At 38.2% G+C, this 24,082-nt stretch overlaps 1 protein-coding gene across 1 annotated transcript in view; it reads right to left on the bottom strand.

The window, feature by feature from the left end:
* dgkaa (diacylglycerol kinase, alpha a) overlaps nt 1-18,746 on the bottom strand; it is a 32,876-nt gene extending 14,130 nt beyond the window's left edge. Inside the window, exons 1-9 of the mRNA XM_038309380.1 lie at nt 18,517-18,746; nt 6,950-7,053; nt 6,560-6,636; nt 4,712-4,838; nt 4,446-4,520; nt 4,320-4,369; nt 4,157-4,231; nt 1,490-1,606; nt 236-353 (exon numbers count right to left, since the gene is read on the bottom strand). Coding sequence (XP_038165308.1) covers nt 236-353; nt 1,490-1,606; nt 4,157-4,231; nt 4,320-4,369; nt 4,446-4,520; nt 4,712-4,838; nt 6,560-6,636; nt 6,950-7,025 — 715 coding nt within the window. The 5' untranslated portion in view covers nt 7,026-7,053; nt 18,517-18,746. The remainder of the gene's footprint in view (nt 1-235; nt 354-1,489; nt 1,607-4,156; nt 4,232-4,319; nt 4,370-4,445; nt 4,521-4,711; nt 4,839-6,559; nt 6,637-6,949; nt 7,054-18,516) is intronic.
* Between the last annotated feature and the right edge of the window lie 5,336 nt (nt 18,747-24,082).

The raw sequence follows: 24,082 nt of genomic DNA, 5'->3' as shown, positions 1-24,082 counted from the left end.
CGTTTATCTCATGTCAGAAAGCTTTCTTCAACCTACTTGAAAAATAGATGTGCTTTGACCATTTGTCATCTCTGTTTAAAAAGATCTAATTCAATTTAAATAAATAATTAAGTAACTAAATTAATAAATGAATGAATAAATAAATAAATAAAATAAAGGATTTAAATAAAAGATTATGTTTTTTTTATAAGTGTCACTGCATTATCGCCCTCTTCTGTTGAATTCAGGTACTTACAGGTGCAGCACAGCCCCTGTTTCCTCAAACCCAGCAGCATGCTTTGACACACGTTGCAGTAAACAGGCTTGTTGAAATTTTTCATCCTCCAAAGGTGCTGCCCGTCTTTTTGGGTCATCTAATCAAAAAGGGGAAAAAAAAATGTTATTACTTTCATTATCATAAAAAAAACAAAAACAAAAAAACATGCAATTTTGGACTAGAAAAGTAAAGGTTTTCAAACCTCAGCAACCTTTTTAAAAATATACATTTTTTGTTTTTAATTGAATTTTAATCTGTCTAAATGATTTGATAATCCTGGACAGTGAGTGGATATGACTTTGGTTTGTCTAACTTCCCTGGTATTACTCTATAATAATTGTTGCCATATATATAGACAAAATGAAACAGAATTTCATAAATCAGTTTTCGTCACAATCATCACTTATTTAGGTTAAATTTAAACCACTCTGACGACACTATTCACAGCAGCACATTGTAAATTTTTGAGATACAACACTAACTGCAGTGATTTTATGAACACAGCTGTGCAATTGGATTCAATCTGTCTAAAGAGCAGCCAGAGCTTTTGTGCAGATTGCCCACTAAAGTGCCTTCTTTTAATGACATAATGTATCTGCCAATCATCCGCGGTATGAGGTAGAATGGGCAGCAAGTGGCAACTGTGAGGGGGATGAATTTCCACACCCCGGGCTTCGAATGTCTGTGGCTAGAAATAGCCAAAGGGGAAGTCCCTCGCATTGTCTTAGAGACCACTGGGCAGAGTCTAGCTTGTGGTTTAACGTTGATGCAGCAAGAAAGCACTTATTCATATTCAGTGCAATGCATTAAACAGGACTCACTGCAGTAATCTGATCTGTTACTGTGCTAAGATGATTGTTTTCTAGTGTATTACAAAACATATATATATAATATACATATTTTATTTAGCTAAATATAGAATTTTGCCAGAAAAAGTTCATAATTTATGCTGTAACTTTGATGGTGCTAAGTAGGTGGGAAAAAGAATAGCAGCATTATGATGGTGCAAAGGCTTGCATGAGGGGGGATGACATTACCACACCCTGTAACACTGAGTCGGCATAAAGGCCCTTAGAGGCAGGGAGGAGGAGATAAAGGACAGTGGAGCCGCAATACAAGGCCAGGGCTTCAGATCATTGACAGTTAAACACCTGCTGTAAAAATCCACCATGTTCAGCTCTGCCTTCAGAGTCCAAACCACATAAAAAAAGAGGCTTGCAGCAGTAAACGCACCTTTAGACCCAGCAATACGAGCAAAGGGACGTTGTTCATGCCTCCCTCTACCCACTCATCCAGAGACACTGTGCCGCTGCAGTCGGCATCAATCGCTGTCATCATGTCCTTCAGTACCTGATGAAAAAAGATTCAGTCGTTACTTTCTGTTCTACTTACCACTGCTGTGAAAAAGTATCTGGGTGACAGGGTCCTACTGTTTTTGTCCCTTTTCTCACACAAAAATGCTTCATCTTATCTGATACCTTTTATCATCAGACAAACATAGACAAAATAAATGAAAAAATACAGTTTTCACTCATTAAGGGGGGAGGGGCAATCCAAACCAAAGTGACCAATCAATAAATAACATAAATTTTGCTCAACTAATTTACTTTTGTCCTATTTGACAGGTACAACCAAAACCCTATTAAAGCCTGATCTCTTTCCTTAGATAGAAAACATTTAATTGTCTGTATGATTGATTTAACTATCTCTATAAAGTACCTTACGATGAAATATTTTATGAATTGGTACTATATAAATTAACTAAACTGAAATCTGTTGAACCACATTCAAATGGAACCTAACTGGCAACATGAAGCAGGCAAAAGGATGTAAGGAGTCGTTGTTGTCTGTCACTCTGGAAAGGTAAACAAAGCCATTTCTTAGTCTGTGATAGTTAAATTATCTACAAATAGAAAATAGGAAAAAGATATTCCAGCAGAGGACAGCCAAGCAAACTACCCCCAAACTGTAAAGGTTATATAAGCAACGGTTCAAAAGAGAACCTAAAACAACATCCGAAGCACTGCAGGCCAAGGTTATTATCCTTAACTAAACTAAGGAAATAATGAAAATTAGAATTAAAAAACTATTTCATAACTAACTAAAATTAAAAAATTAAAAACTTTAGACTTCTTAAAAAAAAAAATAACAGTAATTGTAACTGTAACAAGAGTTTACAAAGCTAATTAAAAGGAAAACATTTTTAAATTGCAAAAAAAAAAATATATATAATATATACTAGAGGGGGCGCCACTACGATGTCAATCAATTGGACAATTGCTCTCATTTGAACCATATTGTTATCTGATGACAGTGAGCTAAAAATGCAAAGACAGAAGAAAAACATACATACATTGACACAAAAAGGAAAATGAAAAATTGACAAAGATATATATGTTTTATTTAGAGATAAAAATATTCAAAATGACTGAAATAAGGTAGGAAAGGTTTGATAAAGCTGCTAGTAAAAAGACAGGTTACTACTACATGCATGGAAGTCAAGTCTAAACAAAAATAAAAACTATTTAAACCTTACTGCAGGCTCCAGTATCATGAGTTACAATCAGTTCTCCTTTAAAGCAGAACTAAGTCCAGTTCAAGTCACGCTCCCCCTACAGGTCTTTTTAGAAAATGTGTTGCCCTCTGTGAGCTGCGTTCCCCACAGCTACAGCTAACTGTCTAAGCAGCTGGAATATGCATATCAAGATTAAATGTCTGAAGAGGTGGTAGTATTGTAAATGATTTAATGTAATGTGAATTGATCAAACGACAAATTAATCGGCTTCCTCCCACAGTCCAAAAACATGTCTGTTAGGTTATTGGCTTCTCTAAATTCTCCTTAGGTGTGAGTGTGTGCATGAATGGTTGTTTGTCCTGTTTGTCTCTGCCCAGTAGGCAGCTGTAGATAGGCACCAGCACCCCTCCTGACCCCACTTGGGATAAGCGTGGCAGGGATGGATGGACAAATTAACCATCTAGAACACAGGTGTCAAAGTCGTTCCAGAAAGGGCCGTCTGGCTGCTGGTTTTCTTTCCACCCAAGCAGTAGCACACCAGACTCCATTCATCTCATCAAGGTGAGTCTAGTCTTAACCTGATGACTTGATGGGATGAATGGAGTCTGGTGTGCTAGTGCTTGGGTGGAAAGAAAACCAGCAGCCACACGGCCCTTTCTGGAACGACTTTGACACCCCTGATCTAGAAGGAAATATCCTGAAGAAGAAGGTGTGACCACCATTTCATCATCTAAAGTCCAAAGCAATGTGGAGGTTCCACCAGGAAGTCCTCCTCATAATGGCCAAGAAAACAGAAAGAAGTTTTCAGCGTGGCCTAGTCAAAGTCCTGAGTTAAATGTGACTGCTGGGGTCGTTTATTCCAAACACACAACAATAAGGCTAAATTCAAAAACTTCTCCACAGTGATGAAAACCTCACTGTTTTTGTTTATATCCCACCAGAAACAATTCCTCTGATTGAATAAATTCATTGTTAATATAAAAAAGGAAGAATAATTTAAGGGTTCAACAATAGTTAAGACTAAAGTGTAATATACTTTTTTGTTCCTTTTATAAATGAAGTATTTTTTTTAAATCTACTTTCTGTATTTAACTGAGCTATCTGCATTGATATGAAACATTTAAGTGTGACAGAATAAGCAACACCTGAATCTGAATGGAAGCCAGTTTTTACTTACGGTACCGTAATACTGTGTGTCCCCTGAAACTAGTCATCTAAATAAATCTAAAAGTTTTTCATAAAGAACTTCTTACTCTGATTATTGCTGTATAAAAAAAGTAATGATGCTTTAATGTGTGCAATTTTACTCCATTTGCAAAGTGTTTGCACACGTTAATTTATGAACAGCACATCTGCAGGTTGAAGCTCTGCATTCTGGGAATTACCGGTTCGAGTTCGGAAACGTCCCAGTCGAGATATTCGGCAGCATGCATCATTTGAGCTATAATTCGATCTACTTCCTGTTGAGTAAAAGAAAAGTCAGTTACACCTGATATGATTCAATTATGACATTTGAACTTACAGTGAACAATTTATTAAGCAACTTACAGAGCTGTCAAGGACTCCATTGCCATCTCTGTCATAAAGCCTGAAAGCAACTGGAAAGAGAGAGAGGAAATGAAAGTGGAACCTCTAGCTCGTTGTTTCTGACCAGAGTAGAAACTAACGGCTTACACTCCAGTTTGTCCCTGGGTTGGCCATCTTCCAGCAGAGAGAAGTAACATGAAACATCCTTGAGGTAGACTTCCTCTATGGGAGAGATGGGAGGAAAGAGAGCAGGCTGTAAATGCTGTGGTTGCCATATCTACACAAACAGTCCTGAACAGACATCCAGGGAGAAATGACTCTGCGCCAAACAGGCCCTAATGTAAATTGATAAGAGCCTGCTGCAAAGAGCAGGCAATGAGTGGCTTGAATGCACGGTGTCAGAATAATCTCACTTGTGCCGTCTTCCTTGGTGGATTCAGAGTTTTGGAAGGAGCGGAAAAGTCGCTGGCAGAGATCTGAGGGGAAGTCCACTTCTAGGTAGGTCTTTAGGAACTGCCGAAAGCCTTCCTCATCGATACACTAGGGTAAAATGAATGAGTTGTGTTTAGTAGCTTACAAGCATATAAAAAAAAAAAAAACGTGTAACTCCCCTTGTGTGTTTGGGTTGTTAACTTCCTTTTTTCTAATGCAACTCCTCTTAAAATAAGGGAAGAAGAACATCACATATTGCTAAAGTTTCTTGCTAACATATCACAATAATAACCCTGAAACATGTTTGAAGGCTCTTTGTGGTTTATGTGAAAAAGCTTTATGAAGCCTCAGATAATAGCCATACGCATCGCCTGCTTCTGCCTTTCTGCATCTTTTTAGACTTCAACATCAAGCTCAGTGTGTTTTATTTAAAGTTCATAATTGTTGGGTGGAAACTAACCGTTATGGTTTGTTTATCCATTCTGTCCCCATGAGTCTAAACCTTCTCTTGGGGCATATCTCCAAAATCTTCACCCATTTTTTCTATCTAAAACAGCCCAAGCTCAGTCAGTGTTTGTGAAGATAATCATTGGACCAATCAAACATTTAATGGCTTTAATACCTGGAGGTTTAGGGCTGTTTTAATGCTACAACCAGAAATTACTCACTAACTTTAAGTCTTTTGCAGCTTCTGGCAAATTTACCTGAATATCAATGTGTATATAGCTCTAGCTGAATAAAAGCATCCCCACAGCATGATGCTGCCATCACCGTATTGCCCCCTGGGGATGTCCTGTTTATTGGTGTACATTGTTAGTTTTCCTGACCAAAAAAGTTTGGCATATAGACTGCAAAGTACAATTTTGTTCCCCTGAATAATTTTCCTTTAATCCATGTTCTATACACTGAATTCTAAAGATACCATGGGTCTCTTGCCTGCTCATCTGATAATTTTTTTTTAAATACTGCATAGTTAATTGACCTGGCAGATGGACTGGAATCACATGATATTATGCAGCAGGACAAAAAAAGCCGTAGTCCCTTGATGGTGGAGAACCACAAATCCATTTCATGTTGATGTTTTTCCCCTTTTCTCAGCTGATACGCTGCAGGGATGCCCCGGTGGCACTTCACACTCAATCGAGGCAGTTACATCACCAAAAACAAAGGAAATAATGTACAAGCAAAAAAATAAAATAAAATAACAGCAGAGAAAATAAAAAGAGCCCTATAACCAATACCTAATAAATCATTTTATTATTCAGTTGCATAGCATGGAAAACAATGTATTAGACCACCCATGTTGACCCATTATTTTCTACAGGTATAAACATTTAGAATAAGAAACTATAGAAACAAAGTTGGTGTATTTTTTTTTCCTCAACAAAATTTACTGATTACTGTTATTGCAAAAGCTTTACTTCAATGTTATTTTAGTTTTAAATTGAATGTACCTCATCAGTAATTACTAGCTTTGCTTACATGCAGATTAGTTAACAGGACCGTCTATTATTAGAGGATCTTTCATCGTTTAAGTTTATGTTTGCACAGCATGAGGAAAAGCAGCCTCAGCCTTGCTGCGTGGGCAAATCTAAGGAGGCAATTTACACTTGCAGCCTCGCTCAATAGCATCAGCTTAACGGCATGATCGATAGGTTGGAATTCTAATTAAGCAGCGCAGGATTATTAATAACGGACAAGATGCATGAATCATAGAGCCGTTTCACACTAAACAGCTGCGCTCGCTCTGATCATTTCGTTCCCCATGCAGCTAACATCAGTGTGGGCGAGGACTCGACCGACTGCAGCGGGACGCCCCGTCCCCTCACCTCTCCATGCCTGTGCTGGGCCAGCCTGCCATCTTTATCAAATTCCCTCAGCACGTCTTTCACCTTCAGGCTGCAGTCTGGAAGCAGAAACACAGAGGTCATACGGGCATGTACACATGTGCACTTGTGTAATTACTCATGAGAATTTGATTCCTTTGCGAGCAGTCATTGAAATTACATTTTAAAATATATTTAAATAGAGTATAAGCATATATTTTTATGACTGAGATACAAAAAAAAAAAAAAAAATAACAAGCGGTAGACTACTGGTGCTTCTAGATATGAGAAACCATGAGCGAGGGTAAATGAGCACGTGTGGGTGGAAGTGTGTGCGGGGAGGGATGTTAAGCGCTGCAGAAGCCGCCTGCTTGCCTGTCTGTCTGTACTCACATTCGATATACTGCTGAAGCTGGATAAAGTCGACAGGGTTCAGTTCCTTCACCTCTGGGTTTGTGGGGGTGGACATGGTGCCTGCTTCTGCACTAACTGCCTGCCTGTATACACAAAGGCGAGAGAAACAGTGAGATGTAGACAGAGAGAAAAGAGAAGGTGGGTGAACAGCAGACTGCTTCTTTTGTAAAACATAAAAGCATGGCTGCAAGCGAGAGATAGCATCTTCCTCATCTGACAAACGTAGAAAATCCAGAACTGCAGCTCGACAGAAAACTTTAAAAGACTAAACAGAAGTTTGTACACAGAAATATCTGGCATGATAAATTATTTTTGTAATTTTACTTTTATATAGTTTTCCACATATATGGTGCCTTGTAGAAGTATTAATTTAAAAGAACAAATTAATTAATGAAAAAAAAATGCAGTTTTGTTAAAAACCAACACAAACTACTGGGTTAGAATCAAATGGAAAAGAATAAAAAGTTTTTTTACATATAAAAATTCGTAAAGTATTAAATTTCTGGGATGCATTTATATTCACCCTTCTTTACTTTGGAACCCCTAAATAAAATCCAAAGCACCAAATGGTGTCTGGAAGTCACCCTATAACTTAATACAGACATGCATCTAATAAGCAAGTGTTCATTCTTAAGGACATTAATAACCTAAGCTGAAGCTGAGGGCCCCTAAAGGACAATTCATTTTTTAGGGTATTTTTGCATTTAGAATAACTTCTTTGTAAATTTATAAATAAAAAAAAAATGCATTTTTTTTCAATAATATATGCAGAAATTATTATACATGAAGATGAAAAATATATGGGCTTTGAGGCCAGAGTAAAACAGACAAGGAAGGACTCGTGCGGATTAGACAAACTTATCTTTGGAAAGCAGAGCTTGATATTTTACAGTTTATTTGATTTAAATATGACTGTCTTTATAAAATGTATCATTCCTTTTCATCAAAGCTATTTTTGTTTGCTGTTCTTCTTGCATTACAATTCATTTTTGCACATTTCTGTTGGCAGCTGAAACCAAAAAGTTTAAACCACATCACACCTTTATTGTTATTAAACAGCATATTAGATTATTTTATTGCTTGTGTTAACAGTAGATGATCCAAACAAACAGCTCTGCCAGAGATGCAATGAATTTATAGTGGGTGAATGAAAGATCTGACCATCGGACCAAAATCTAATCTTGCTTAGGGCCAAATCGAGGCTTGGACCGCCCCTGATGGAGATCTACAGCTTAGGTGCAAGAATCTGCTGACAGGACTTATAGCCTCAAATCTGTTATTTATGAAACTAGAGCAAGATAAAAGCCATTCGCAGTCTGTCCGAAGCGATTTAAGAGAGACAGCAAATATGTAAAAACAGATCTCTGGTCAGACGGCAATAAAATAGACTGTTTTCCCTATGTGTAAATCACTATGCCGTGTGATCCCTCTGAATATATCATTCCCATGTCAAAGTATGGCAGTGGGGGCATCATTGTCTAGGATGCTACTCTTCAGCAGAGACATGCAAACAGATAATAGTTGATGGAAAAATGGGTGGTGCTTAATTCAGGAAGGTGTCTTATTAGAGGCTGATGAAGACTTTAGACCTTAACCGGGTTAAGGTGTGATGAAGACCTTAACCAGGAGGCCAACGGCCCTGAGCATAAAGCCAGGTCTACCAGGAAGTGGTTGAGATCAAAGTGTTTTCATGTGCAAAAATGGCCCAGTCAAAGTCCATACCTAAATAGAATATTGAAACTTGAAAATGTTTAAACTAAGATGCGTTTCATCAAACTCGGCTTTGAGATATTTTGCAGAGAGAAATGATAACTATAACTATAACTATATAAAAATAGGCGTTGTTCCATCAGATTAAATCCTTTGAAAAAAAATAAATCCTGAAGAGGGTTTGAATACTTTTGAAAAGCTGCATTGTGTTGCATTTCCAAAGAATCAAATTCTTCCAAGCTTGCATATAAAATGTCTTTGTTAAGACTTCACACCATCAAAACATGCAGTTAGCCACTTAAAACTAGGTCAGGCAGAAATTATTTCAGCCAAACAGCACCCATGATACTTGGACTCTGGGGAGGCTTTGCACCCAAAATCTGTTTCATCCACTCCCTGGCCTAGATCAGCTTCCAAAAAAACATCAAACAGCAGCTGGTTAAGAAAATTAACCAGTGGTGTGGTCTGCAACAATTAGGAAATTAATGATTTGCATGCTAGAAAAAAAAAAAACGCTTTGGGTTGTGGAGGGGGGCTCCCCTTGCATTTCAAAAGGCAGAAACTTAAATGTCACCCAAAGCTGATGGTGAACAATGCATTTGAATATGTCACGTCGAAAGGAACTCAGGGCTGCAGCATGAAGCTCTCAAAGATAGTTTGGAGGGCCTGAACGAGCACTCGGATGATTTGTTACCAATGCTTTTACCAGCATTAGGTGTGCATTTAAACCCTAATGGAAGGAAAGTCCATAATGGCAGGAAAACATACACCTCATTAATGATTAAGGAAAGAGGAAAGGAATTAATGGACAGGTAACAACATCCTGTTTCACAGTGTCGTCATAGAAGAAACAGAAAAACAGATCAGTAAGAAATATACAGACCGATCATTACTGCAATGATGGAATACATAATGGAGTTAAAATACAGGGAATGGGATCTTTCCATCAGGTCTGTAACAACAGACGCTATAAAAGATAACACGTGCTTCTCTAATCAACTGATGCATTCCGTAGCTCAGGAAATGAATGAGCTAATATTAGTTTAATTGTGCAATGGGAGGAAATTGAATAATTTGTAAAAAACAAAGACAATATCCAGCTTCTGTCAAATAAAATTTGCCCATTAGACAAAAAAGATTGCATTTTTTAAGCCCTGCATACATTATATCTTCTATCTAGTGAGTCCTCTCTGAATGCAATCTATAGTTGATTAATGATTAGTTAAAAGAAAATATGAATGAGCATTTTCTGCTTTGCATCAGCATTAAAGAAGGTGCTAATGCAACATTTTTATTTATTTAAAACCCTACATGGGAAATTATAACAGTGTATTCCAACTTTTCTGGTAAAATAAAATGTGTCAGTGTTTGCATAAAACAAAGCAGTAAGAAACTTTAATGCCATCTGTTTACCTAAAGGCTATGGACCTGGATCCCTTCCAGTTAATTTACACAAAACATTAAGACTGTTAAAGAAAATGAACATTACAAACTCTTCACACTGACAAAGAAATGAAAAACAAGCTTTTATATGAATGCATCCGTATCAGTGGCACAAAATGAAAGCAAAGTGGACGATGTTTTTCATTGCAGGCTGATGAAAAGAGGCTCACTCTAAAGCTCTCCTTCACACTTTTGTCCCTAGGTTTTTATCACACATTCAACTGCAGCTGGTGCACAAATCCGTGACGGGTGCCTGCACTGAGCAGACAATCAGTCTGCTCAAACGACAAAAAAATGAACAGAGAAACCGATGGAATAATATGGAATACCATGAACTCCCTACATGCGATTTGGATGCATTTACTCTTTTCGGGCACTGAAAGGTTCACACTGTCCTCACTTAATTCCCTCAAAAGGTCAGCGGCGTTGCCTAGCAGTTCTGTTTGTGTGGCCCGATGAGGTTGCCAGAAAAGGGAAACCTGAAGGAATCAGGAAAATAAAATAGCTTGTGATCACAGACTGCTTAACACAATCTCCTGACTCCATCGTCGAGAAAGTGAGTCATAAACCGACTAAAAATAGCCCGCTAAATTTACTGTGAAGCTTTTGTTTTAGAAACGTCTGAATGATCTTCCTTTTGTTTTTGTCAGGAACAACACAGTATTTACAGCTGTAACCAGATTTTTACACACACTGTACAAAGAGAACCATAGTCTGTCAATATCTAACTATGAAATCAGACCAAAGTATTAATGTTTAAATGATTTATATTGGCTAAATGCTGGAGTAACATTTCCAGATTCACATATATTTCTTTTTTCAGCTTTTTATTGTTATTACACTGTCACAAGTACAGAGCAACAAAATTAACTCTGAATTTAACCCATCCCCTTGGGGAGCAGTAGGCTGCCATTACACGGCAGCCGGGGAGCAGTGTGAGGTTAAGGGTCTAAGCCCTAACCACTGGGCCGCCTCTCCCCATTTCCTTCGCATACAGTAGAGCCGACCTTTAAACTGTATTACATAGGTCAAATAATTTGTGTTTTCTTGCATAAACTCAAAGGTTTGCTGGGATTTTGGTCCAATCCTAATCTCTGGTGTCCCTGAGTCCAGTTTGTAGGCTGCCTTGCTCACACAGGTAGACCCACTTGCACCCAAGCTTTAACTTCCCTGTAGATATTTGGAGGTTGCCCTCATATTTTCCCCACATTTACTGTTCTTGTGATGGAGAAGTTCCTTAGTCCCTCCTGCAGCAAAAAAACAAACAAAGACCTCAATAGTTTTTGTCCCTGACTAGTTCTTATTAAGCTCCTTACATTACTCCTGGGAGCTTGTGTGGTGATGAAGTTGAAGCACTGTTATTTTATTTAAATAAAATAAATCTGCATAAGCCTCCAGAAGCAACATAACGTTGCGACAAGAAGGTTCTGGGTTTGGCCTAAGGTCTTCATGTATAGAGTTTGCATGCTTTCCCTGCATTCTTGGGTTCTCCCAATGCACAAGTTGCAGAGGTAAGGTGGATTTTGCTTGTAGAGTGATGGCTTCTACCTCTTTTACAGATATGTCATCCTGCGCCATGTTTCATTCAACATTTTTTTACTAACTTCTTGATTTTTTTTCTTTAGATTTTACATTAAAACAGGCAAATTCTTTTGCGTTTCTACTTGAATAAGTTGTTTTAAACAGAAAAGTGCTTCACTTTCACGCATATGAAGTTGTTTTTTAAAGATGAACCAAACTAATGGATGACACACTTCCCTGCATAATTTCTTTCCTGTTTTTCTTTTTATTTTCCATGATGTCATATACGGAAGTGTTGTGTTGGTGTAGTTCATTCATTTCACATCCTAGCCTCGATTCTTCTAAAGTGTTTAAAAGCACAGTTATCTTTCTTATGCAAACTGAAATCTAAGTAAGTCAAGTTTTCTTGTGAAAAGTGCATTTTCCCTTAATTCGAGAGGTGGTGATAATTTGCCTTTGAAATGGAATAATTTACATTTAAAATGAGAAAAACATACATCCATTATCTCATTTTAACATTTCATTTTTGATCAGCTTTTGCAGTAATTTTAGAGAACACAATTTAAAAAAAAAGTGGCCTTTAATTAACTAATATGAATCATTTTGATAACTACAATTGGTGTAAAACTTGGAGAAAAGTTGGTCTAGTTTCAAAGTAGAAATTGAATTAAAAAAACAAAAAAAAACAACTATTGCATCTGTTAATATCTGGTATCAACTGAATGTACTGTCTCTTTACCAACCGGGCATCATCATCATTTTCGTCTACTTCAACACAATCTCGATCCTATCTGAGTAATCTGATTCCGCACTTCCTGATTAGATAATGATTTGCATGCTCGATGATGGGGGGAATCAGGACCAGTCAGAACATGGAGCACAGGAAGAAACGTTCCATGTACTTAGAGGAGTAATGAATTGCCTCATATATTCAGAGCAGATTGTCAGTGCTCACAAACAGGGGAGCGACCGCTGAAAAACAACTGCATGGACAAAATGGGTGTAGTATACTGAGGCGAGCTTATTATTCGGGAAGGTTTCAGGAAGGTCTAAAAAGGCTTAATACGGACTGTATGACAGGTTCTGGTTACATTGTTGGAGCGAACGTTTAATGGCTGATGCTTTATGAGGAAACTGTTTATGCTTATTTATAGAAACATTTCTCTGGAAAAGTTTTGGCTGCATAGACGTCAAAGATCGAGATACTGGCTAAGAGGGGACCCATTCACAGTCATGGAGTTTGTTTTTCTCTGCTGATAGAACATCTGAGATGTGATTTTGTTTAAACAAATTGCTGTTCCACGTCAGCTGTACAGAACACATGAGCTGGACAGGTCTAAATATCAACAGTATGCAACAGCTCACCAAAAAAAATGCATTACTGCCAAAAAAAAACTCACATGTATGTGAATGTGAATGAATTATCTGGAAAACCCTCAGGCACAATCCTTTTATAAGCTTACGGAACGCAATAATTCATCTTCATGACTGGTTGTTTATTATTATTATTAGTCATAAAGCTAAATCAAAAAAAAAAACACAAAAAAAATGTTCCCTTCACTTGGGGATAACCTTTTTTCCAATGGGGGTGAATGTTTGTGTGAGCTCGCACAACGCCCACGCCTCTTGTCAAGGAAATCTTCTGCTTTGCAACTCTTGCAGAGTGTAAGTCACCGACTTTGTCATCCTGTGGTTGGAAAAGACTGTTTTGGGTTTTCTGAAAAAAAAGAAATGAAAGAGAAAAAAAATGCAGTCTACAAATAGTGCTGGGCTTCTGTTTTTGTCTTGAAACTACAACACTTCTCTTCAGTGAAGTGTGAGCACATTGCATCAGATTAATAGAGGGGAAGGACTGACATGCACGGTTGCTATGGAAAGTGTTTCCCTCCATCAGCTGCTCTCTGTCAAAGCACTGCTATGGGTGACTAACAGGTAGGAGGATCCACAGGCTGGAGGGGAGGGGTAGGGGCAGTGGTTAGCTTTGAGTCTTCCCCCTCCAAACACGAAATCTCTCATGCCAAAGGCCTTCAAAAATAGAGGCCAAGCTCTAAACAGCATTCAACGTGCAGATGATACTGTGAGTCATTCCACCAACATGGGAGAATACTCTATTACTATAAACGGTGTGTTTGCTCAGGGTTCATGCTCCGGAAGCTACTAACCCTGAGCAAAAAAAAATTATCCAAACTTTTGCATGTACCTTCTACTACTACCACTTTTATTATCTATAGAACACTTTAAAAACATCCACGGGTGCAACAAAGCACTGCACATATAAAAACAAAAGCACTGCAACAAAGGACAATGCAGGAAAACAATAAACAGCAATAAACTAGGTAGATTGCATGGCTTTTTGCAAGCCAACTGTGCGATTTGAAGCACATTAATGAAGTCAGAGGCAATCTGATCTAGACCAGGGGTCTGCAGCATACATCTACGGAGCCAGAAGTGGCTCTTTGAAATCTCTATAAAGTGGTTAAACATCATAAAGAATCAACTAAAGGTTTAAAATGTGGTATAAAAACAATACCTTATGTTCAAAGCTTTAGCTGCTCTTCTAAATAATTTCTGAGACAGATTTTCTCTAAAGAACTAAATAAAATAAAAATAATAATCTGTTTTATAGATCTTTTTTCTTTCTGGTATCAACTGAATGTTGAAAACTATGTTTTTATTTTACATAATTTTCTACAAATATTGACATCATTGTTTTAAAATCTAAAATTACAAATAAATGGCAACAGATTTCCTATGGCAAATATTTCAAAAAGCTCATGTAAAATTTGCATTTTTAAACCAATTTTATTCAAATGGGCTTGGATTAAATTGGATTAAAAGGGTTGCAGACCACCCCACTACGCCCCACCACTCCGATTTTAAAGAATTGTCCAGATTTTAAAAGGTTATGGTTTCAAAAACATCCCATTATACCATACCTAATGAATAAAATCCCTTTAATATGATGTCAGAATAGTGGTCCACCTAATGCTGGTAAAAGCATTGTCCAAGTTCTTGTCCAGATGCACCAAACTATCTCTGAGAGCTTCATGTTGCAGTCCTGAGTTCCTTTCGACATGACAAAATCAGATGCATACATTTTCAACCGTCAGCTGGCTTAAAAAATGTCCCCCCTTCTTACAAGAAAGATCAGTTTGCTCATTTGTAAATATTTTCTTTCTTGCTGCCAAAAGAAAAAACAAAAACATTGAAGACTACAGAACTAACACCTGATTATGACTTTTATTCAACAAACTGCGGAGAGGACTTCTGTTAAGCAGCAGGCGCTAATAAACCAGCTACCACCAGCTTGTAACACTTGTGTTACCCTATGACGAGCAGAACAGACATAATTTTGCACAGCACAGCATTTGCCTAATGCTTATACCATGATATCACAAAACTGAGGAACTAATATAATGTTATAATTATAAATAAATTTGTTTGGTAATAAATAGTTACTGTGTGGGCATAGCCGTGTATAATCTATTAAACAAGGCTTCCCCTTGTCTGTTACTGCATGGCGTTATCTGAGGAATTCAATGTTATGTAAACTACAAGCTCAACCAAGGAGAAACACCAGATAAATTGGAACAACACAGAAATAGATTGTAAAACAGAAAAAAAACTACATTCACAGAAGTATGAATCACGGATTTCTTGGAAAATGTGGGTGAGGTTTTGCTCATTCCCCAGCTTCAAAGTGAGGACTGCCCATCACTCTGAGTTCAGACTTGAATGTGACTTATATAATAGCTTTTTTTTTTTCTTTTTTGTGGAGGCAGTCTTGTAGAACGACAAGCTGCTCTCAGATATAGAAGAAAAAAAAAATCTGAAAACCTGACCAGACTTGAGAGGTAGAATGCTGTCATACAACAACCACACAGCTTTTTTCTTTTTTTCTTTTTCTAAATCCAACTAAAAATAAAACATGTATTTTCTTATTCATCAGAACGAAGCAGAAAACACCAAAGGTACTATTACATTACTATGCATGTTCAGAAAACAAATCATTTACAAATAAAGTTTTAAAAAGTCACTTTCCTATTTGAAAGCAAGTCAAATGATGATGATAACTTTTTAATGACACCTCATGGTACTTTATGAACAGGGCCAGATTCAGCTAGATGTGGACCCCTGGGCTGGAGCCAGTTTTGGTGCCCTACCCACACAAACCTCTTCAACTCATCAAAAGTAAACTTATTGTGCGGTCGGGTCACAGATCAGTTGATAATAACTGATGCAGCATCAAATTAATCCCCTGACACATGCTTTTTTTGTTTTTTGTTTTTAAGAAAAGGGGTGTAGCCTTAATTTTGAAGGTCAAACCAGACCACCAGTGTTTCTTGAAAAGTTTAACCCATGAAAATAAAAGATTTTTCAGAAAAGGCCAGGCTTTATGTCATGAATGTGCAACCACTAAACGCTAGAAAGAACGTTCCAAGGAGGAGGTTCCCTTAAAGGTGATGGCTGCAGCTTTAACTCCTTCCGGCCAGTAATTGGCGCCCTTGCACTTGTCTGCTCTCGTTTTGTGCTGTTAGCTAACCAGTTCCCAGGTCTGTTATGATAACTAAAGCACACAGTAACTTACAAGTTATAACATAAAGCAGCAGGTTGTTTGTTTCCTAAAGTCGACACCAATCGTCAAACGCTTGATGTTGGGCCTCACTGCAAAATTTTTCTTTTTTTTCCTTCACTTTAGTCGTAGAAATGTAACAAAGGAAAGAAGCATTGCTCAGCTCTGTTAAGGAGCTTTTAGGATCTGGCAACACCTAAGCTTTTCCTCGTGTGAATTTAACCTACAATTCCTATTGGTGCAGAATCCTTTTATGTCACCATTGGCATCACAACCAGAAGTATTTATTTATATATTTTGGACCTGCAAGACATTTATGAAACAATTATCTATATACAGTACTAATATTTTTCACCACTCTAGGCATTCTGTGGATGTATTATTTTTGAAATATTAATGTTTTTTTTATGACCTTTATCTATTTCTCTTGTTAGATTTATTTTCCTAAGGTTCGGTCAAAGGCGGGGCTGTGACCTCATGTTAGTCAAATACATGAGTATTGTTTACTTTCAAAAAGGTCCAACAAAAAAAAACACCTCACCAAATATGGGGGAATGAGTTTCACCTAATTTACAATGTTTGAAAAAAAGCATATACTTAAAAATAAATATATCATCAGTGCCTCCCAAAACATGTGTCCCTACTATCCCTTCAAGTCCTTTATGAAGTATGACCCAGCTTTTTTTTTTTAATTAACAGATCATTCCAGATGCATGGTGATAAAATACAGGGAGTGCGGGATAAATGCAAGACAGCCCTGCTTTAACAACGTCATATAATACATACAGCCAAGAAAATGTGACGAACTTGAGAGGACCGTGGCAACCAGCGGAGCTCCGAAGCTGACGGCAGCCAGGTCTATAGCCAGGCTATGATGGCGATTTTTTGTTGTATTTGGCAAAGTTTGGCAAAGTCCCTAATCAAGTTCTGACTTCAGACTCGACATCAGACTCTCCTCCTGTAGATTCGACCGATGTAGTAAAATGCTAACCAACACGCTTCACACACGGCTATGCCGAGAGAGGGCCGGTGCAGATGGGCTGTGGTCGGACCTGGCTGCCGTCAGCTTCGGAGCTCCGCTGGTGCCGCGGTCCTCTCAAGTTCGTCACATTTTCTTTTAAATTACGCATTAAATCTGTGAATGGGCCATATGGTGATGCTTAAAAGTATAATATTCTCGCCTCAAATGATCTTAAAACGTACTTTTATTGAACAACAGCAACAGAAAAGAGAACATTTAACTTAGTACTCTGAGCTCTGTGAGTTAAGAAGATGGACCGCCAAGCCAACCAATGAGCAGAAGTTGATTCTCTAGGACACACCCCCTCCTCATTTGCATAATGAGATAGAAATGCATACAGAAATGTAAAAAGGGCAGAGAGAAATGTAAAAAAGGCATAGAGAAATGTAAAAAGGGCAGAGAGAAAAAACAGCGGCGAAGAAATAACTAAGGTAAAAAAATACAATGGAAGAATAAAACAGACAAAAAAATAATAACATGCACATAAATAAATACTTAAAAATATAAGTAATTAAAAAATAAAGTTGAAGATTATAAAGGACAGAAAAATAAATAAGGTAAATATTACAAAGGCAAATAAATAAAGAAGCTAATTAAGAGTTATATACATTTATGTCTCACTTTTTTGTTGGCAATTAATTGTATGCTTATACATTTATTGAGCATTTATTTATTTCTGTATTTATTTTTAAATATGGCAGAGTTGGTCCTTCATACCAGAGGGGTGTTTAATGTGTATTTTGGTTGAGGTTTCAGTTTTGCAGCTAGTGCACCCCCCTCCATGCATACACATATGATCATAGATGAGGGTCACCCAGATAAGATCCTATCTCATGGGAAAAATAACCTGTTTGTTTAGTGGCCTACAGACTTATTAGGCTGTAAATCATCACACTGAAACCATACAGAGCAGCACCTACAGTTGGGTCCCAGAGAAATCAGATGTGTCAGTGCACATGAGCAGGGAACACCAATTGTAATTAAAGAATACATAACAGCCTGCAAAAGGAACTGAAATAATGGCTGTTTGAGCGTCTTTATTGAGGCATTCATATACAGTATGTCTATTTTTCAGCTGAAGTATTCGCTTTATTTATTATTATTGTGCAGAACTAGTTGGGTTTATATTCAGCTACTGGCGCAGCCTCCCCTCTTTTTTTAATGGCTAAAATAATCCCGCTGCAGGGAGTGAAGCTGCTGTTTATCTGCGGCTAAAAAACGCGCAACGAAAGTTCAATCAGATAGAGTCCCGGGCGCGTTTGCTGTCGGCTCGTTTACCTTGCTGTCGATGCTCCGCTGTGTCTGAGCTCGCCGTAGTGCAGCCCTACAGCCCGGGGTACCAATCCTCTGATTTTCTTTTAAATCTTTTTTTTTTATCTTGTCTATTTAAATGTCTCCTTTCAGACGAGCAGCCGGGGAACTTCATACGGCAGGTCGGAGGGACTGAAAGCGGTGAAGTAGTTCATGGCAGAGAGTGAGTGAGAATATCCCTCCATAAGCACCGCCTCGGCTGCTCCCTGCGTGCACACCCCTCCTCATAAACCAACACACACACACAGAGGCGCTGTGAAGCCGTCAAGTAATGCTCGTTAAAAATAATCATTTCCATTAGGATCACTTAAAGGAAATCGATGCAGGATACACTTCATGCTTTTAGTAAACAAATAACTGCGAAAAACAACTACAGTTAAGCATGGTGGAGGCTGTCAGGAAGCATGGATATGGACTTTTAAACAGGACAATAATTCCAATCATATCTTAAAGACCTCTAAGCATAGGCGGTTTTAAACAGGGGCCAAAAGGGGCCAGCGTCCCTCTAGTAACTGGCTAACTGGCCCTTGTACCAAATACCGTAGTGACCCGAATATAGGACGACCCTGATTATAAGACGACCCCCTCTTTCCAGGACCAGTTTTTAGGAACAAAACAAAAAGACCAAAAATAAATTAATTAATAAAAAAAAGGACTATTTTAATAAAATATTTTATATTTAAGTGCTAACAATTTTATTTAAATAATACTGCACTGAAAGATTTGTGCAATTAAACAATAAAAAGTAAAAAAAAATAAATAAAAAAAAAACATGGTAATGACACATTTATTTGAAATCTTGCAACACTTCAACTCAAATGCAATCTCAACTTTGCACTTTTCATTTTTTGGTCCCCTGCACATTTTACTATCCAAAAACAATGTTAAGCTACATCACACAGAATTTGTCAAGCACTAGGACCAAGTGGAAAACGGTAGCACAACCTGAAGCCTGCTTTCCTGAGTTTAGACAACCCATAAGCTCCTGATTGTGTCTTTTCTTGTGTGATTGGCTGTCACCGCTGTCACTCCTAAAGGGCTGGTTATACTCTCGCAGTGTGTCGCAGTCAGCTTTGTCGCAGGTATGACGCAGACATTTTTGATTTATGCCCAATATTGAAGCATGGTCTGCGCTATGTTATATTCCACGCCACAACGCAAGAGGGACAACAGGAACTAGCTGTGGGTCTAGATACGGCCGAGGCAGTGAGGAAGAGGTTGCAGGTTTGTGCGACAACTGAGAGACATGAGGGCAAAAAAGAGCGGGGATCCAGGTGGAAAAAAGGCTGATTTATGCTTCGAAACTAGGTCGTCTACGTGTGTGTCACAGTGAACGCAAAGACGTCCCCGCCCCCTCCGCAGACACTTTGCTGCACTTCTCCTAAATTGTAGGTGACCGCAGACAAGAGGCTGGCTTGTTTTGTTTTTATGACCGCAATGGCGGAAAACAACTCCTGAAGATGGGCCAGCTAGAAGAGCGAAGTGCGCGAGAACCCTGGAACCCTTGTTCCTCCTGGATCCCCGCTCTTTTTCGCCCTCATGCCCCTCCGTTGTCGGACAAACTTGCTCCCTCTTCCTCACCGCCTCGGACGTATCTAGACCCACAGCTAGTTCCTGATTCTCTTGCGTTGTGCCGTGGAATATAACAGCTTCAAAATTGAGCATAAATCAAAAATGTCTGCGTCAAGCTCACTGCGACACACTACTGCGGGGAGTATAACCAGCCCTAAAGGGTCCAAGCTTTCTTGCGCACCTCGCTCTTCTAGCTGGTCCAACTTCAGAAGCCGTTTTCCACAATGGCGGTCATACAAACAAACAAGCAAGTAAGGTACCAAACAGGAAATATGCATGGTGTAGAGCAGATGTAGATTTGACCAATCAGAGGCCTTCTCTCTGCGGTCACCTACAATTTGGGAGAGGTGCAGCAGAGTGTATTCAGAGGGGTCGGGGACGACTCTGCGTTCACTGTGAAACCTACACAGACGACCTAGTTTCGAAGTATAAATCAGCCTTAAGAAGCTCACTTTACAAACATCTGATGCGCTACTGTATCGGGTCTATGATTGGATGGTCAAACATCCTGAAATCAAAATTTTGTCCATCATCTATGTGTTCTCACCCTGCAGTTCTGCAATTTTTTGATAAGCTTTTCTTTTGCTGTTTGCATTTTTCCTCTCTTTTTGAATGTGCCATTTTCTGACATTGCTTTCTGTAACTCTGTAGGTCTTTGCTGCATGATACATGTTTGATGCCTCAGCTGCACTGACCACAGTTATTTTAAAATTGGCATCATCCAATGTCTCAAATGTTTGCAAACTTGTGTAACTTTTGATCCACTACACTCTGGGCAGCGACTCTCTATTTGTAGCATTCTAGTCACTTCTTATCTGTTGTAATTTAAAAAAAAAATTACCGCAGCCACAGTGAGGTCAGTGGCTTTTTTTTACTTGCACCCTCTGCTGTTGCTTTCATGTAACTACCCCAGACAACTGTTAGCCTGTATAATTGGTTAGACTTCGATTATAAGACGACCCCACATTATTTAACGAAAAAAAAAAAAGTCTTTTATTCTGGCCAATACAGTACATAATACAGAATACATTTATCATAAATGACCCATGATATGCACTTATAGTTTTTTTTTTTACAGTTGTATAATGTTTTTGTTTTACAAATAAAGACAGTGTAAAGAGATTTTCTCAGATTTCTTGTAAACACATTAAAACGCCATAAATGTGTTGCTCTACACGTGTAAAAAGTCTCCCAACCTTTTTATGATCGCACTGTGGAAGAGTTCTTTGGTTCCCAAGATGATATTGTCTCATTGCATCTGGACATGTTTTGAAAGTACATTTAATTTGTAAAAGTGGTGCATTAAAAGAGGCTGTATTATTTATTGTTTAAACATCTTGCGAGGGGCCGTGTGCTGTTGGACCAACTACAGCATATTGTAACAACATTGTTGTTGCTGTTAACTAATGAAAATAAAATTTTTGCTAAATATATTCTACATTCTTCTACTTTGGACTAGTTTTTCTTACTCCTTCCTTCGCTTTTGGAAAGTCACTTGGAATGGCTTTAATAAAGTGTAACACATCACGACAAAGCCTGATGTTCTTCCACACTGCACTACTCATCGGTCAAAAGAAGCTTAACAGTAGGAGCAGGTCATGCAGCCAGATCTCTGAAAAGAATTTAAATACGGAGGTTTTATTTTAATGTCTTTTGGTGGGAAATTTTGAGTATGTATAGAGATTTTTATGATACATCTATCCATTTATTTGTTTTTTCATTCTACAATTTTGTGCCTGTTCAGCAGCTGGTGCCCCAGGCAGCCATGAGCCTGTTTTACCTGTTGGCAAAGCCAGCCCTACACTGTGGTGCTAGAATTAAATGTGGGCTCCAATATTTCTGTGTTTTAAGATTTTCTGGGTGTGTCTAAATGTGTGGCGTCATGTCGTCATGCAGCTGTCCTCTGCTGTCCCAGCAGAATAAACACAAACAGCAAGGCAGCCTCTGCATTGTCACCAAATTAGTTACTTTTTTGCTATATTTAAAGCTTTTTGAGACCCCTTTAGTGACAACAATAAAATTTAGCAGCTTTGTCCTGTCTTGATGGAGACTTTGGTGACACATTTTTTTTTTTTAGTGAACAGTTAGTAAGCTATCCCCTCCCTCTTCCTCTTCCTCTTCACAGGGACTCAGATGCAGCAGCTGCAGCCCATGTCTGAAGTCAGAGAGCAGAGCGATTCTCCTCTGTTTCCTCACTGAAGATGAGTCACGCAAGCCTGAAGCTTCCACTGATTGCCCTTAAATAAAAATCTGCATGTAAAGATATTTTTCTCCTTTAAAACTGTTTCAGTGATATAGAATATCGAGTGGTCATGGAATCAGTGTCCCTATAGAGAACTCACCCTCAGCATCTCAGGGTAGAGAAAACTGTTTTTTCACTAATATGAGACCTTATTTTATATGCTTTGTTTTCTTTTTGATCATTCAGAACTCATTTTGGTGTGACAAACTGAGAGCGCATATTTATTTCACATTTTACTCGGCCTTTAGATGGTTGCACTTTTAGCTTCATATGGCTCTTTGGTACAATTAAACATTGAACTTTCATCTGAACTGTTTTTGGTTTCCTTTTTTTGCCCCGGTGCCCAGATGGAAAAAAAAAAAAAAATAGCCCCACCCTCCCTTGTAAATTTGGTCTAGAACTGCCACAGCCATCAACGCTTGGTTTTAGAAAAAAAATTATAATAATTAAACTTATTAGGTGCTCTTTGTGGTCACCTGACTTCAAATGATGACGCCACTTATTCAATGAGCAAAAGGCTGTAACTTAAAGGGGCATTTTGTCCACAATTAGTAAACAATTATCTGTACTTAAGTAGCATTTTTAATCAAATACTTTATTCTCTTACTAGAGTAAGTTCTTGGATGAAGACTTTTTCCTATTAGAAACTAAATAATTTTGCGTACCCACTTCTGGCTGTTATATTTATATTATTTGCTGCTGACACTAAAGAGTAGTTTAACGTTGGATTCTGCTTGGAAGTATTTCCTTTACAGATATGCTGGATTAAAGTGGAAATTAATAAACCCTGTTAAATGCAATCGTAAAGGCATATCAATTAAAACCTTTAAGCTAATAACACTGCTGGTTGAACACACACACAAAAAAAACCTGTAAACATGCAAACTTGGACTTTTAAAGCATGCTGAGGACAGATCTATGGAAACTCACAAAGAAGCAGAAAAGAGAAAGAGAGTCAGCATCTTTTTTCATCTCCTTCCCAGGAACGACTCTGCAACTTAAATTTGTCAAGGCACACAGAGAGACAATAACATCAACAACCTGAAGGCCTTTTTTAATGAAAACAAGGCAAAGATTCTCCAGGAACGCTGCATTAAGCAGGAGTCTGATGTTAATCATGTTCATAATAACGGAAGGTTTCTGATTAGATGATTTCAAAAAGTATATGTAATAGCTGATTTAAGCCATTTGAATTGTTCCATCTTCTGATGTAATTATTGCAAACTGTTTTGGGTTTGTATAATTTTGCTGAAAAATACTCATTTGTAATTGGGGTTTAATCGTTTGAGGTGCAGAACATTCATCAGCACAGGAGAGAGCTGTATGCCACGTTAATGTTGGTGGAGAATAACTGAGGCATGGTATTTGGTAAAGCACATGATTTCTCATTCCACTGATCACAATAGTGAGGGATTAGGCTACACAATGAGGATGAAGCTGGCAGGAGAGGATACCAGACAGGGAATCATGTGGGTGTCTGGGATAGATGGTGAAGAGGACGATCTGTTAGATCAGACCTCTCCGTCTGAGACCAGTAGGTAAACTTAAACGCTACCACTTAACTTCCCACTGCCTCTCCTGAACGCCCCCACAGTCTACTACTGACTCACATATGTTTTCATCTGTTATCCTCTGAAGGAATGAAACATCTCTGAGGACATACTGTGGTAGAAGTAGGTATTACATCAACATTTAAAAGCAAAAATCATTATTAAAATT

This window comes from Cyprinodon tularosa, unplaced genomic scaffold (assembly GCF_016077235.1).
Source record: "Cyprinodon tularosa strain WSP-4 unplaced genomic scaffold, ASM1607723v1 ctg66, whole genome shotgun sequence".
NCBI lineage: Eukaryota > Metazoa > Chordata > Actinopteri > Cyprinodontiformes > Cyprinodontidae > Cyprinodon > Cyprinodon tularosa.
The sequence above is the reverse complement of the archived record's forward strand: the minus strand, read 5'-3'. Positions and strand labels throughout refer to the sequence as shown.